This window comes from Coregonus clupeaformis, chromosome 15, assembly GCF_020615455.1.
Source record: "Coregonus clupeaformis isolate EN_2021a chromosome 15, ASM2061545v1, whole genome shotgun sequence".
Classification (NCBI taxonomy): Eukaryota; Metazoa; Chordata; class Actinopteri; order Salmoniformes; family Salmonidae; genus Coregonus; species Coregonus clupeaformis.
Genome location: NC_059206.1, coordinates 5,565,542 through 5,581,745, shown reverse-complemented (window position 1 = coordinate 5,581,745; position 16,204 = coordinate 5,565,542). Strand labels below are relative to the sequence as shown.

The 16,204-nt window shown below is 46.2% G+C and overlaps 2 protein-coding genes across 4 annotated transcripts; both read left to right on the top strand.

Moving 5' to 3' along the window:
- The first annotated feature begins 7,509 nt into the window (after positions 1-7,509).
- On the top strand, positions 7,510-9,229 carry LOC121585459 (popeye domain-containing protein 3-like). 2 transcript variants are annotated; one of them, XM_041901803.2, is made up of 3 exons: positions 7,510-8,128; positions 8,239-8,347; positions 8,906-9,229. In XM_041901803.2, the coding sequence occupies exons 1-3, from the start codon at positions 7,647-7,649 to the stop codon at positions 9,227-9,229; spliced, it is 915 nt and encodes a 304-aa protein (XP_041757737.1). In that variant the 5' UTR covers positions 7,510-7,646. The 2 variants fall into 2 exon arrangements, with proteins under 2 accessions (XP_041757737.1, XP_041757736.1); XM_041901802.2 differs by having other exon boundaries at positions 7,510-8,149.
- Positions 9,230-10,179: 950 nt separating this feature from the next.
- bves (blood vessel epicardial substance) lies at positions 10,180-15,678 on the top strand. 2 transcript variants are annotated; one of them, XM_041902402.2, is made up of 8 exons: positions 10,180-10,266; positions 10,994-11,280; positions 11,791-11,915; positions 12,550-12,737; positions 12,905-13,013; positions 13,217-13,384; positions 14,099-14,240; positions 15,480-15,678. In XM_041902402.2, the coding sequence occupies exons 2-8, from the start codon at positions 11,016-11,018 to the stop codon at positions 15,617-15,619; spliced, it is 1,137 nt and encodes a 378-aa protein (XP_041758336.1). In that variant the 5' UTR covers positions 10,180-10,266; positions 10,994-11,015; the 3' UTR covers positions 15,620-15,678. The 2 variants fall into 2 exon arrangements, with proteins under 2 accessions (XP_041758336.1, XP_041758337.1); XM_041902403.2 differs by lacking the exon at positions 15,480-15,678 and adding an exon at positions 14,659-14,706.
- Positions 15,679-16,204: the final 526 nt, after the last annotated feature.

Here is a 16,204-nt window from a genome sequence, read left to right as displayed (position 1 = left end):
TGAAGCGGTGATTACAGTTATTGTGGAGACTGTGTCTTGCCCGACTCACACCTCTCCCTTGTGATTAGTGAGCTAGTCTAGTTTACCCCCTGCTTCAGGCCATATTACCTACAGGTGTTGCCTTTCCAGCTCTTGTCCCGATCCAGTGCCCTGCTGATTCCAGCTGCGGCACCAGCCTTCACAATCAGCTGCCGCCAGGGTGGGGGAAACCTGTATTAAAAACCACTCAGCAAGACAACTAACCCAGGGGATAGGGCAACCAATAGTTCACCAGGCTCTCCAAGAACTATGAGTACGTTCTCCACTCGACAACTGTTATGATGACGCAGATGCTAAGCTACAGGACTGTTTTGCTAGCACGAGACTGAAATATGTTCCGGGATTCTTCCGATGGCATTCGAGGAGTACAACACATCAGTCACTGGCTTCATCAATAAGTGCATCGATGACGTCGTCTCCACAGTGACCGTATCGTACATATCCCCCAACCAGAAGCCATGGATTACAGGCAACATCTGGGACTGAGCTAAAGGGTAGAGCTGCCGCTTTCAGGCGAGAAACCCGACGCTTATAAGAAATCCCGCTATGCCCTCAAACCCAAGAACCATCAAACAGACAAACCGTCAATACAGGACTAAGATTGAATCGTACTACACCGGCTCCGACACTCATCGGATGTGGCAGGGCCTGCAAAACTATTACAGACTACAAAGGGAAGCACAGCCAAGCAGAGCTGCCCAGTGACACAAGCCTATAAGGACGATCTAAATTACCATTCTATGCTCGTTTCGAGGCAAGCAACAACAAAGCATGTATGAGAGCATCAGCTGTTTCGGACGACTGTGTGATCACGCTCTCGTAGCCGATGTGAGTAAGACCTTTAAACAGGTGCCGAGAGTAACAACCTCTCCCTCAATGTGATCAAGACAAAGGAGATGATTGTGGACTACAGGAAAATAATGACCGAGCACACACACATTTCTCATCGACGGGGCTGTAGTGGAGAAGGTTGGGATGCTTCAAGTTCCTTGGTGTCCCACATCACCAACAAACTATTATGTGTCCAAACACACCAAGACAGTCGTGAAGAGGGCACGACAAAAGACTATTCCCCCTAAGGAGACTGAAAAGATTTGGCATGGGTCCTCGGATCCCTCAAAAGTTATACAGCTGCACCATCGAGACATCCTGACTGAGTTGCATCACTGCCTGGTCATGACAACTGCTCGGCCTCGACCGCAAGACACTACAGAGGGAAAGTGTCTTGTCCCAGCACATCACTGGGGCCAAGCTTCCCTGCCATCCAGGACCTCTATACCAGGTGGTGTTAGAGGAAGGCCCTCAAAATTGTCAAAGACTCCAGCCACCCTAGTCATAGACTGTTCTCTCTGCTACCGCAGATTGGCAAGCGGTACCGGGCGCCAAGTCTAGGTCCAAAAGGCTTCTTAACAGCTTCTACCCCCAAGCCATAAGACTCCTGAACATCTAGTAAAATGGCTACCCGGACTATTTGCATTGTATTTTATTTTATTATTTAAATTATTTTTACACCTAAGCAGGTGCACGCCACAAACTCTTCACCTGTGATCCTGGAGTTACTCCCTGTAATGGAACTACTGTTCCATGAGACGCAGAGTATAGTTACCATGTCAGAGTTAGCCTTCCCGCCTAACACATAATTAGACACCCCCAAGCATGGACCCACAGAGTAATAAAAAGAAGAAACCCTCTGGTTCTATTTCGGTCAGTGGCTCCCCAGTCAGAGAAATACACACTGCCTGTTATTATTCAGGCCAAGCCCTTTACAATGATTCTAATACCCTGTAAGTGCCCTAACTCTCAACCTCGAGGAGCCCAATCCCTATTCCTCCAAAAACCAAAATATCCCAAAAGAGAAGGGGTTCTATCCCTCAAACAATGACTTATATAGTGGCATACTCCTTAACTCCTACCTCAAAACTGGTTACATCTGGTCCATATTGGACTCACCCACCCCCCAAGCCCCATTTTTTGTTGCACTTGTCAACCTCCAGAAGGGAAGCGTCAAAGGAGGGGGTTGGAGGTTAATGTTCCATTGCCCTTTCTTCGACCTCCCTTTCTGGTTCTTCCCCAAGTTCCACCCATGGATGCTGGTGTCGGCAGCGAAGGTGCTGATGTTGGCAATGACCATGCTTACTCTGCAGTCCTCGGCTGACTCGCGACGCTGCCCAGCTCTCCCCTTACCTATTTTTCCTCCCCCACTACGTAATCAAAATTTTTCTGGCCTCATGCTCCTTTCGCCCTAGAATCAACTGTTAGTCTCAGCAGGAGTGAGAGTTACATCCATCCCACCCTGGTCACAACACCCACTCCATGGATTAACTCTCGCTCCTGGTATATAACCTTTCTTCCATTGGCCAGGTGAATGATTCAGGTTCTGCCCCCCACCCGGCTTTCTTCATGACTTCACCATCACCTCATGGATATATTCTCCCTCGAGCTCTCTCGGCACCACCCCACTCCTTGGTGAGCCCACCAGCGAGGTGTGCTCTGTACCTCAGGCTTTTGTACCTTTCCACATCTACCTCCGGCAACTGGTCCCTGAAAATCCATAGCCATCGCCCTGACCTCTTCTATCGCTAGACCTCTCCACACAGTTGGTACATAGTGGTGCCTCCGGGGGTCAACTATAGGTAATGGCATCTTACATGGGCAATCCCGCATGTTCCACAGTGGACCTACAGAAACAAACAGCCATTGTTAGCATACAAATAAACCCACAAACAACTGTGGCCCCTCATGATGAGTTCAGAATGTTTGTGGCCCCCACCCCGATCAAAGTTGGAGCTATGACTTGCCTCCGCTCTGTAAAGTGGATACCGTACATTACTAAACACAGCATAGTCGGTCCATTTAAAAATATATAATCCAGTCTAATGCTGTGAACAATCCCAACACCAGCAGCCACCCTGAGATCTTACACGCGGCCCAGTAGTATCTGTCACCACAGATACACTCCTATTTGCAGCACACCCCATTCTTACGTGACTGTACCCAACCTGCCTTGTTTCTGCTTCTAGTGGCCTCAGGGTACCATACCATTCTAATCCTATGTCACAGCTTGCCACACCAACAAGACTAATTTGCAGTACTTGTCCTTGCCTTGTTCCATAGGCATCTCCCCAATAGGTAAACCCATAAACCAACTGCATTAAGTACCTCCAGGGCGATCCCAACCATATCCACCCTCCTAGTTTGATGGTTCCTCCCCTAGTAAAGAATGATCCTAATTACCCAACCCTCCTTCCATAAGCCCTGTACACAGTATCCCAACCATAATAGGGTACGTAAGGTATAGTCTCTACCCCACTCACCCATGACTCATTCAGGTTTGTCTCTCGTTCTCTGTGAAATTGCCCTCATTGTTGTTGGTGAGGTTACCCAACTATCTTTTGCCTCCTTGGCTCCTATCCTCTCTAGTGCATCCCTCACCCACAACACTTGGCTTATATCACATTTCATTCCTTCAACAGGAATTCGAATCTGCTACATAACGTTTCAATGCTGACTCGGAAGGTGGCCTATTTTACCCATTCTGCTGAGCAATTCTTGCCCCCACCCAAAACTGAGCCCCTTCCTACACGCAGGAGAGCCGGGGTTCAATTCCCTGATGGGAGCCACTCCCAGCTATGTTCCCTTCCGCCATGGATATTATTAATCCCGTTTACTAACTGCGCTTGTTAAATTCATTACAGGTTCATCAGGGAGCACCTCGGATTCCAGTCTTGGGTCAAACTTTCGACATACCTCAGATAGCCCTTCTCCTCTCCTCCATCTGCTCCCTGAATGTTTTCAGAGTGCCCAAACTCCTAGGCTTTACCAACATAGGGACCTTCTTCCTAGGGTTCTCTCCCTCCATTCCCTGCTGCTGTATAGCCACCTGGAGGCCCCCATGGCACAGCTAACGCGCCTAGTGGTTGTTTTCCGACCTTTAGCAAAACAAACAGATTCCTCCCGGTTACATCCATCCCAGAGTCACAACAACTGTTGAGATGGTAGCTAGTGGTTGTCGTGGAGACAGTGGAGGAGATAGCTGTGTTGCTGTTGAGGATTGCCATGAGTGGTCCTCATGACCAAGAGGTTATCTATCTGTCATTCTCCCACACTCTCTGTCTCCTTCACCGGCCACTTTTGGCACAATGACTCAATGGCTTATCAAACCGCCCTCCCCTCTTCTCCTCTCACTCTACACTGATTGGGAAAGACTTGCTAGGTGTAAACAATATGGTGGGAAGCTCATCATTAGGCTGGCTTTCACCTGGTCAGTCTTTCAAATCAGTGCAATGAAGGAGAGGAGCGAGGGAGACGACAGACTTTTAGACAATGGAGAGAGAGCCAGTGAGTCAGTCCTCTTGTATTAGACACACACCCTCCTGGTCCTCTAGCTGTGACTATGCTAACAGCTTCCTGATTACTGGAGTGGGACCTTCAGGTACACTGACTAATGAAGACAAGGAAATGAAGACTTTCTCCTCTGCTCCTCGGACATGTGTTCATATTCTGACCGAGTGTGTGTGTGTGGGAGAGATGCAGAGTTTACTGAGACTTGCAGCAAAAGCAGAACCACTAATGGCTCTAGCTAGCTACCTACTCTGTGAAGCTAGTTGGGATGTTTTAATGCCAGTACTTTATGTTGGGGACATATTCAGAGTGATGTGTGACTGGACCTTGTAACTCTGGAAAGTGTGTGTGTGTGTTTATACACTCTTAAAAAAAAAGGTTACAAAAGGGTTCTTCGGCTGTCCCCATCAGGAGAACCCTTTTAGGTTCCAGGGAGAACCCTTTTTTTGGTTCCATGTAGAACCCTTTTATAGAACCCTCTGTAGAAAGGATCCTACATGGAACCCAAAAGGTTCTACCTGGAACCAAAAGGGGCTCTTCAAAGGGTTCTACTATGGGGAAAGCGGAAAAACCCCTTTTAGATTCTAGGTAGCTCTACAATTTAGTTTTTCTAAGAGTGTTAGGAGCCATACTCTGAGTTTGACAGGAGCCAAGACTCTGAGAGTTACGGAGACATCTCTAAGCTCACCTTTTCTCTTTTCTTCAACCAAGTCCAAAAAAAACGGAAGAGTCTCTTGTTCGTCGAAAGAATGAACAAATGAACGTCTCTGGAGCACAGAGAGAGAAAAGCCAGATAAGAATCCCCGTCTAAGTCTCTCTCATTATACGAGGGAATGAAAAGAGGCACTCAGAGGCCAGTCTCTTTTCTTCTGTCCCCTTTTCATTTTCCCTGTCGTGTGTGTGTGTGTGTGTGTGCGTGTGTGCGTGTGCGTGAGCCGGCTCGAGGCTGATCTGCTGCTCTGATGGACTACAGGATGAAGACAAGGAGGATGATGGCCTGTTTTCTCTTCTCCCTCTGAGATGCAACAGATTCTCTCCCACCTTGAAATCGTAGGCTAATAAATGGCTCTTTGTAATAACAATTATTGTCTCTAGTTCCTACAATCTCCAGTCCTCTGTCAAATCTCTTGGCTCTGGTAGCCTATCAATATTTTGGTGAGTACCTGTAGTTATAGCAGGACTTCATTAGTATTTGTATTTATTAGGGATCTCATTACGCCTCGGTTTTAGTTCACCAGTGTTGTGTGTGTGTGTGCGTTTGTCTCTGTGTCTGCGTGTGTCTGTGTGTGTAGAGTGTGTGTAGGGGTGGGTGTATTTGTCTGACATACTTTCTCCTAACCAAAGCTAGTACCAGACATCCAGATATCCCTACATGCTCATGCTAATTGGGATTTTTCATACCCACCCACCTGCTCCCTCTCACTTCCCTCCCCCTCTCTCTTTCTCTCTATCTGTCTCTGACTGCCTGTCTCTCTCTCTCTCTCTTTCTCTCTTTCTCTCTCTCTTGGACAGATGAAGACCTAAGGGATAGATACTTCTCTGCCAAGGTTGTCTAATGCCATGGCCCAATTAAGACCCTCCCTCTCTAAATTAATGAGGGAGCAGGTCCACCATTTGTCAAACCTGAACACACACACACACACACACACACACTAGGGTGTGGAGGGTGTAGTCCTAGTTATAGATGGGTTGGGTTTCTGATTGTCATTGTATAGCTGGCAGGCTGCTGGTAGCTGGCACAATCTACATCACATTCTCCCTGTGTTTAAATGTAGTCTCACACTCACGTACACACAGTGCTTGAATTGGTCCGGTGCACACCAGCACCTCTAATGTTGTACTGCTTAAGTACCGGTTATATTTCTTATCAGACTGGAGTGTGCCCCGGGGGATAAACACTGCTAGAATATTTGCTCTAAAATATGAACACTGGTACTGTAAAATGTAATTGAGTACCAAAGTCTAAAATGAGTTGCACCTCTTTTATACTGAGATTGAATTTGATAACCAGGGTAGTGTGTTGGTGAGAGTGTATGTTTAGCGTTCTGGGCAGCCCATGGTGCAACCACAATGTTAACCTTAGACTGGAGTGCAGGAAGGGGGATCACCACTCCTAGCATCAAGTTAGTCACTCACAACAGCTGAAGCCAGGGTCCGATTCCACCACTACATACCTTCAGACTCTCTTACTGTTTCCCATCTCCCATAGAACCACTGTGGTAACCTTCAGTTTGAAAAGAGGGCAAGAATTCCTCTGAGCAGGGGGGAGGGGAGGAGAGAGAGAGAGAGAGAGAGAGGGGAGGGGGAGAGGGAGGAGAGGGAGAGAGAGAGAGAGAGAGAGAGAGAAGGGGAGGGGAGAAGAAACACTCATACAAACACAGAGAGCACTCACACAAACACAGAGGATGTATCTAGCTCTGTCTGACACATTGAATGATTTGGACCCAGGGGATCTCTGCATGTGTTTGCAGAATGTCCTAAATATTTCACTGAGTTTTCAGTCCTCTGCAGCTCTGAGATTCTCAATGTCACCTTGACTGTCTGGTCAGGTAGGCAGCAGCTCACCAGGGGAAACTGCAGTGGGTTATTTTAGCCTAGATAGATCACTGCTCCCTCCCTCCCTCCCTGCCTCCTTACTACTAGTCTACCACTGTGATTTATGATGTCCTGGTCTGAAAACAGAGAGATGAAGGAGTGGGAAAGACACACATGAATGCACACACACACACACACACACACACACACACACACCCCACAACCCAAACTAACCACCACCTCTCATTGGATTTGGCTGTTTCATCCCTCAGGGTCCACCCTACTCACCTTGACACCTATAGGAAAACAAGAAACAAGTAGTGGAAGTGTTACAGCCCTAGTGAGTTGTTGGAGACCACCTTCTGTCAGAGACCTTGGAGGCTTATCATTCATCATCACAATCTTCCCTTGATCAGGCAAATTCATAACACCATAGTCACAGTATATGTTTAGTGGTTTTTTTATTTTTTAATTATCACTTCTGTGCAATTATAAGAGATAGTTTGGTTGAGCCAGATAGAGCTTTAATCAGTAGGACGTCAGGACCAAGGGGAGCAGTAGGCTACTGCGCCACCCCAGTCCGGATACCCGGGTCATATTTTAAGAGGTGATATAATCAAAATTTAGGGCGATTACATTTTAGGGAGGAAGTCTCGGTGACGTTTCACTTATTCGTTTTCTCTTACCACCTCTCAGTTTTCGGAAAAGTGACGTGCTCCCCACGCGTGACAATGGAGGCGACAGAATTGTTCCCACCTCCTGAAAACTTGACGGCGGTTGTCGTGCACCCGTTATGCGAAGAATGGAAGGGGGGATCCGAGGGTGCCATCTTCCACCTCGCCAGTATCTTCCTTGTTTTGGGGTTCATGGGAGGGAGCGGGTTCTATGGGCTCCTCTACTTGTTTACCTTTCTGACGCTCGGTTTCTTCTGCACAACCATTTGGTCATGGTCGGACGCGTGCACCACCGACACCTTTTTGTGGAATTTCGCTCTTTTTGGGGTATGTGCGGTTCAAGTTGTGCATGTCGCCTACCGGCTGAGGAACGTTACTTTCGAAAAGGAGTTTCAAGATCTGTACAGCTACCTGTTCAAAAAGCTGGGGGTGTCGCTCACCCACTTCGGCAAGATAGTCGCCTGTTGTGAAGGGGACATCCACACCATAGAGAAAGACCACTGTTATGCCATGGAGGGCAAGACTGCTATTGATAAGCTGTCCGTTCTTCTGTCCGGCAGGTGCATTTCAACTTCACTTGTACATTTGATCCAACTGTATTTGATGTTATGTCATATAAGATAGCCTAATGTCCCACTTTTTCTTACAGAATTCGTGTGACAGTAAATGGAGAGTTTTTACATGACATCTATCCTTTCCAGTTTCTCGATTCACCTGAATGGGACTCTCTCCGGCCGTCAGAGGAGGGAGTTTTCCAGGTAAATAGTAAACTGATCCAATAAGCTAATTTTGGCAAATGTGTCTGGCATATACACTGAGTATACAAAACATTAAGAAATATTTTCTCTTTCCATGACATAGACTGACCAGGTGAATCCAGGTGAAAGCTACTGTATGATCCCTTATTGATGTAACTTGTTAAATCCACTTCAATCAGTGTATGTGAAGGGGAGGAGACCGGTTATTTTTAAGCCTTGAGACAATTGAGACATGGATTGTGTATGTGTGCCATTCAGAGGGTGAATGGGCAAGACAAAATATTGAAGTGCCTTTGAACTGGGGTATGGTAGTAGGTGCCAGGCGCAGCGGGTTGTGTCAAGAACTGCAAGCTGCTGGGTTTTTCACACGCAACAGTTTCCCATGTGTATCACAAATGGTCCACCACCCAAAGGACATCCAGCCAACTTGACACAACTGTGGGAAGCATTGGAATCAACATTGGCCAACATCCCTGTGGGGGTGCAACTCAATATTAAGAAGGTGTTCTTAATGTTTGGTATACTCAGTGTATAAGCATTAGTGTTTTCTTTCCCCAGGTGACCCTGCGTGCAGATAATGGCTGTAGGTACGTTTCTTGGAGGCGTAAGAAACTGTACCTACTCTTCGCCAAGCACCGCTACATCGCCAAGGTCTTTGCTCTCGTGGTGCGGAATGACATCGCCGACAAGCTGTACTCTCTCAACGACAAGGCGTTCGACAGCCGCGGGTTCCGATATGATCTCAGGTTACCCACCTACTGTCACGTGCATCCGTTGCCTGAATTAGACCACTCGTTCCTACGAGTCCCGGCGCAATATGACCATGGCCACCGTGCCCGTGTCCCTATAACTATAACAGCACCAGAAGAGACTGACTCGTGACTGGAACGGAACTTTTGAATGTTTGTTTTTCATTAATGTATGTTGTTTTTGTCTTTTTGTTATCCTCAAGTGCTTAGGCTATGGATAGGGCATAAACTATGTAATTTACGCATCAACATAGACTACATTGTAGCACATGAAGTAACCCTCCACTCTTGGTTTGCCAGATCATGCAATAGGCGTGTGTGTGTGCGTGTGTGTGTGTGTGAGAGAGAGAGAGAGAGATGTGAGAGAGAGAGAGAGAGAGTGAGAGAGGAGAGAGATGTGTGTGAGAGAGAGAGTGAGAGAGGAGATTTTCTCTGCATCAAAATACCAGTGAAATGTTACCCCTGATTCCTGTTTATGTTTTATAGTGCACTTTACTACCTGCCTGTCTTAAATTGAGACTGTATATTCAATTGCCTGACAGAGGTTTTTGTCAATATTTGTGTTTAATCATAACAAAGTATTAACAATGCAATGTAGCCCTATACGTTTTGTATGTCGAATAACTTTCATTAGGCCTACAACATTTTATTCGGGGAGCGTGCATTTCTGTAGAGCAGCCTACAGGTGAGTGTCAATCACTTCTCGCTCTGATCCTGGCGCTGACCTTGGTGCTGATCTCATTCATATCCGCTCTTGTCAACCTCATCACGCAGCTCATGTCACCTCTGGAGGGTGAAGGACCACTGTTCAATTAGGTTAACCAAAATCTCGAAACACATAACACGATTCACTCGACTGGCTTCATAATATTATTTTCGAGGAGTTGCTGGCTGCAAGGCTATATTTTCAGTTTTCAAAAAGGGAAGTTTGACCACCCCCTGTTGGCGTGCCCGGACTTTGCAGGTGCGCAGCGGCGGGGTAGTGTTGACTGCTGTCTCCTCGCCGCTTGCCCATTTTAGTCAATGCCTGTCAGCTCGCTGGAATGCGCGACTCACATTGTGCAGCCCCCCAGCTCGCGAGGACCTAAATTTATAGCTCCTCAATACTTGTCCATTGTTTCTTCTCCTTATTCTGTCCAGCGGCGCGTTTGATCGATTGTTGTCAGATTGGTAAGTTATATCTCCCATTCTCTGTTATCTTACTCTGACTGAGTGGTGAAAGTAAAGTTGAACGCTCAAACATATTAGGCTATTTCTTAAGACGTCTACCGGTAGGTCCCGTTAATTTTCTGCAAGCAAGTGTAGCCGACACATTTCGCACTTTTCCCATTTCCATTTCATCATCTGTATCTGAGGGACTGGCAATCACATATTGTTGAGCGCTGGTCGGCTGATCTGCTCTAAACCCAGTGAAGTTTGGTATTTTCCCACACATTTGTTTGTGTGGCTGCAACATTAAAGTGAAACCCTTCAATGTCACTCCTGTGCTCTATGATCGGTATGATGAATTCTCAGGCTACTTACAGTATTAAATCAGTTGCACATTTTTTGTTGAATCAAATATTATGTTGACAGTGTCAGTAGGCCTACAAGCATCTCAAAAGTGATTCTAATGCATTACTACATAAAATAAAACATTTGGAAATACTGTAATCTGTTATGAAAATCAATTGAAACCTGAGGATATTGAGATTGTGATAGTGACAAACTGATGTACACTATGAGAACAGCAGCAGCGTGAATTAAACTTTAAACTGCAAAAATCCCCTGTTTCTATCACCAATCCTGTAACACTTAACTTGAAAGGTACCAACATAATAATACATTCATAACCAGTACATACCCTATTCATAAGCACTACATAAACAACCACAATACCCTCCTCACCTCTCTCTAGGTGACCCCTGGGCAGGATCAGGATGTCTGCCTCTCCAGAGATGACCAGTAGCCTGTTCTACATCACCCTGGCCCCCCTGCGGTCGGCAGTCCCTGGGTCTGTACCCGAGGCTGGAGGTGGAGGTCTGGTGATGACCACCATGGAGCCCAACGTGACCTCCTGTGAGGAGTGGGAGGAGGCCCACCACCTGCTCTTCCACCTGGGGAACCTGTCTCTCCTCCTGGGCCTGGTCATCCCCACCACCCTGACCCTGCACATGATCCTGCTGCGCCTCATGCTGATGACAGGTGGGTCCATACTGCCCTCTGCTGGCCCAGATTACAGTCCAACTCGTGGTCATGATACGATTGCATTACACACTTTTCAGTTTCATTACCAGCTCTACCTTCACAGTATTTCTCCCTTCTCTACAAAGTATTCACTCGTTCACTCCCCCTCAAGGATTGATATGCATTGAATTGCTGTTAGAAATATGATAGAAGCACTATAGTGAGTGAACGAGTGCACACTTCGTGGAGAAGGGGGAGTTGCTGCGGTAGTACAGCTGGTAATGAAATTGAAAAGTATGGAATACAACCATATCATGACCACTATGTTGGTGGTAGCACAGTGGGAAAGGCCCTGAGTAGAGTGGAATGATATCATATCATGACCACCATGTTGGTGGTAGCACAGCTGCCTACTGGAGTTTTCTCAAGCTAGTTGAAGAATTTACGGCTATAGGGCAATATGAGGATATAACTCAACCAATAACAACTCAAGTGCGCTTTATTACTTCCTGTTCCTGTCCCTGACAGGAAGCTGTCTGTTCATCACCTGGGCTACGCTGTACCGGTGTAACCTGGATGTCATGGTGTGGAACGTGGTCTTCCTGCTGGTGAACTTCATGCACTTCTTCTACCTGGTTTACAAATGCAGACCTGTGAGTTCTGCCCCAACTCAACACATTCCAGTTAGATGCTCATTGTGGTCCATTTATATACAGTACACACATACAGCTTAGAGTAGGTACAAGTTACCTGGAACAGTTATTTTGATGAGGACTTTTGGAGATTCGTTTTCCATTGTGTCTCTCAGCGGGGAGACAGCCAGTCACATCCCCCTGGTGTTGGGGCCACTCTGTCTCTCTCTACCTAAATGAGATGCAGGTCTTTCAAATGCACTGCTGCCACCAGGGGACTTTCAGTGTGTAGAGGGCCTTCACATAACTGACAGAATAGGACCAACTGTCCTCATAACGAGAAAGGAAGTTATGTATACTGCAGTCCTCTTCACTCCCATGGGAATGACATACATGAGTGAATTGTGTGCTATCAATTCAATATCAAGAATGAGTAGAATTAGGTGGCCTTCACTTTATGTTGGCTGCTGTGGTGACATTTTATTAAAGACCCTAAAATATACTTAATGCCTGGTTCTTGATAACACGCCCTGTGGCGATCCACCCTGAATCAGGAGCCTAGCTCAAGTCACGTCAATCATCCATCATAACACTTTATATGCCACTTTATCAGCGTATAGACAATGAGCTGTAACCGTACTATGTCTTCTGTCAGATTAAGATTGACAGGGAGCTGAAGTCAGTGTACAAGCGGATGTTTGAACCCCTCCACGTGCGCGAGGCCCTGTTCCAGAGACTGACGGGTCAATTCTGCACCATCCAGAGCCTGAAGAAGGGACAGGTGTACGCAGCCGAGGACAAGACCTCCGTGGATGAGCGCCTCAGTATCCTCCTTAAAGGAAAGTAGGTATCACTCTGAGACATCCCTGTCACCTATTTACGATGTCATTCCACCCCTGGTTTTCCCTGAATGATGTTTGATCAATAAGGTTTAGCAGTATCTGTGTGCATCTGTGTGCATTTGATCCATCCATGGTCATCCGTGTTGACTATAAGTTTGTGTGCGACAGAATGAAGGTGTCATATCGAGGTCATTTCCTCCATAACATCTACACGAACGCCTTCATCGACTCCCCTGAGTTCAGATCAACCCAGATGAACAGAGGAGAAAAATTCCAGGTAACAAGCAGCTCAGATTATTGAATGTACCATTTATTTATTTATTTTTGATATATAACCCAATTTACCACTTACCCATATTCCAGTTCATAGTAGTATCCATACTGGGTCGACCAAACAATACAAGTGACGTTGGCATGATTAGGTAATGATAGGGCAGGTTTGTTACCATGACAGCCTGTGACTTGTTGATTAATTTACAGGTGACCATCATGGCGGAGGAGAACTGTAAATTCCTGTGTTGGTCCAGAGAGAGACTCACCTACTTCCTGGAGTCTGACTCCTTCCTTAACGAGGTGTTCAGGTACCTCATTGGCAAAGACATCACCAACAAGCTGTACTCGCTCAATGACCCCACTCTCAGTGACAAGGTGGGTTTAGTCACTGTTCAGAAACTGAGACACTGTAGTTTATATTGTCTAGAAACACCTTCCTAATGTTAAGTTGCACCCCCTTTTGCCCTCAGAACAGCCTCAATTCATTGGGGCATGGACTCTACAAGGTGTCGAAACCGTTCCACAGGGATGCTGGCCCATGTTGACTCCAATGCTTCAGACAGTTGTGTCAAGTTGGCTGGATGTCCTTTGGGTGGTGGACCATTCTTGATACACACGGGAAACTGTTGAGTGTGAAAAACCCAGCAGCGTTGCAGTTCTTAACACACTCAAACCGGTGCAAAGGCACTTCAATCTTTTGGCTTGTCCATTCACCCTCTGACTGGCACACAAACACAATCCATGTCTCAGCTGTCTCAGGTCTTAAACATCCTTCTTTAACCTGTATCTCCTTCATCTACACTGATTGAAGTGGATTTAACAGGTGACATCAATAAGGGATCATAGCTTTCACCTGGATTCACCTGGTCAGTCTGTCATGGAAAGAACAGGTGTTCCTAATGTTTTGTACACTCAGTGTAATTGTGATTTGGTCATTATCCTTCCTAAGTTACAAATTGTCTCCTTAGATTCAAATAACGATGATTGTGTAAGAAATGATGATGATGATGTTGATGACGATGATGATGGTGGTGGTGACACCGATGATAACAATGATGACAATAACAATAATGATGTTTACATGAACAGGCAGCAAAGAAGATGGAGCGTCAGCCCAGCCTCTGCTCCCAGCTCTCTATGATGCAGATGAGGAACAGCATGGGCAGCACCAGTGACACCGACGACATCCTGAACCAGATCCACCGTGGAGGCTCCAGTGGCTCCTCACATCGTAAGTCTCACCACCTCCCATCAAGCTGTGATACTATTGGCCCATCTGTCAGTGTTTAACAACCTGATTAGCTATTGAGTCTGAAAAAGACTGACACAATCATTCTCCTAATGCTACCTTTTAATTGTGACAAAGTTTCGATCCACAGTGGATCTTTGCCAGGTCAATAGTAGCTGTTATACAGTCACTAAATTTACTGAAATCATGAGGCATTCTGGGTATTTTCAGTTGAGTCCATCTTCGTCATTTACCCCTCATATCCTCTCTGGTGTGTGATGTTAACAGACACTAAATCCTGGTTTATTAGGGGTTTAGCGCCTATCTGACAACATTGTTTTCTAGGGGTTGTGTTCTAGTTAGTGTTGTTCTTTGACATTGTTTCTCCTGTCCCCCACTCCTCCTCCACCTCCACCTCTAGCTGTGAATCAACCCACTCTCTCAGATCACACCTTGCCCTGAAGGGGGTGTAAGACTATCTCTTTTCTCCCCCCCCATCCTGAAATTCACCTTCCTAATGCCTGAGTCCAAGATCTGTTTGTGCTGGACAGTTCAAACAGATCTGGGGCTCAGGCTAGTTAATTCCCTCAAACCCAACCCTCAATATTTAACCCTACAGCTCTGCACTATGTTGCCTGTTCTAAAACGAGTGATCCCCGGTAACCTGGTTTGTCGTTTTAACATCTTAAAAGTTCAGTGTTTAAGAGTAAGACAGCATTCATTCATATCATCCATCCTATAGTAGTAGTGCTGCTGTACAGCTCCTATTGGAACATGTATTTAGACATACAAGATACTCTTTAACCCCAATAGCTTTTACATTATCATGTTGCAATTTCCATATCAAATGTAGGACTTCAATTGCGAAGTTGACTGATATGTCAGGAAAAGTATTCAGAATGCTTTTTTTTTCTTACCATGCTGATTTAACTTCACACTGTCTTCCCTCTGTCTCCAACACAAACATACAGTATGTGAAATTAGGGCCTATGTGTGAGCCTATGTGTGTATTCTGTCAAATGTGTGGTTGTGATTCGGTTTTGTTTTTAAAGGATTGCCATATGAGTCAGAATGAAGGCTTGTGGAATTTGTGACCTATGACAACCTCGTTTGTGTCACCTTTATAGTGTGTTTGTCTGTGACCATATGAAGATGGTTACCTTGGAAACACACACGGTTACATTGAAAACACACGCACACACACCTCTATTACCATGCTAACCGATGTGTCCTTCTTTCCAGAAAAATATCCTGCCTCCAAGACATCCAAAACGATGAAGCCCATTGAAGAAACGATGGAAGACGACGTCTTTATAGAGTCTGAGCCAGACTCTCCTGTTAAGAAACGCCACACCCACTCAACAGCCATAGAGGAGGTGTAACGAGATGTGACATTAACCTACAACAACAGTGCTGACCACCCACCTATCTGTAACCTGATACAGAAACCTTTGTTTGCAATTACAGAGACTACATGCTTTCTGGGTAGGTCTGCACTCAGGTTTGTACACACTGCAGCAGGGATTTTGGCTCACACTTCCATAGCTCCATAGACCTTCTTAGATCTCAGGGTTTGGGTTGTCGCTGGTCAATACTGGACTTTCAGCTCCCTCCAAAGATTTTCGCTGGGTTCAGGTCTGGAGATTCAAGAAGTAACCCCAGGACCTTGAGATGCTTCTTACGGAGCCACTCCTGCTGCCCTGGTTGTGTGTTTCGGGTAGCATTGCGCCAGGCTGACCTGGCCACGACTCCATCTTCAAGCTTTACTGAGGGAGGTGAGTGGGCCAAGATCCGCGACACATGGCCCCATCCATCCTCCCTTAATACGGTGCCGCTGTAAGAGTGCTATCCTGAAGAACATGTTTCCCACTCATGTTTCACTGGGATGGTGTTCTGGGGTTGTACTCATCCTCCTTCTTCCTCCAAACACGGCGGGTGGAGTTTAGACCAAAAAGTTTCTATTTTTG

What these genes read in the sequence shown, in the direction of transcription:
- bves (XM_041902402.2), top strand. Translation starts at nt 11,016, where the DNA reads ATGTCTGCCTCTCCAGAGATGACCAGTAGCCTGTTCTACATCACCCTG. An exon ending in GCGCCTCATGCTGATGACAG is followed by an intron (nt 11,281 to 11,790) that starts GTGGGTCCATAC and finishes TGTCCCTGACAG; the next exon opens with GAAGCTGTCTGTTCATCACC. An exon ending in CTCCAGTGGCTCCTCACATC is followed by an intron (nt 14,241 to 15,479) that starts GTAAGTCTCACC and finishes CCTTCTTTCCAG; the next exon opens with AAAAATATCCTGCCTCCAAG.
- LOC121585459 (XM_041901802.2), top strand. Translation starts at nt 7,647, where the DNA reads ATGGAGGCGACAGAATTGTTCCCACCTCCTGAAAACTTGACGGCGGTT. An exon ending in TCCGTTCTTCTGTCCGGCAG is followed by an intron (nt 8,150 to 8,238) that starts GTGCATTTCAAC and finishes TTTTTCTTACAG; the next exon opens with AATTCGTGTGACAGTAAATG. An exon ending in CAGAGGAGGGAGTTTTCCAG is followed by an intron (nt 8,348 to 8,905) that starts GTAAATAGTAAA and finishes TTCTTTCCCCAG; the next exon opens with GTGACCCTGCGTGCAGATAA.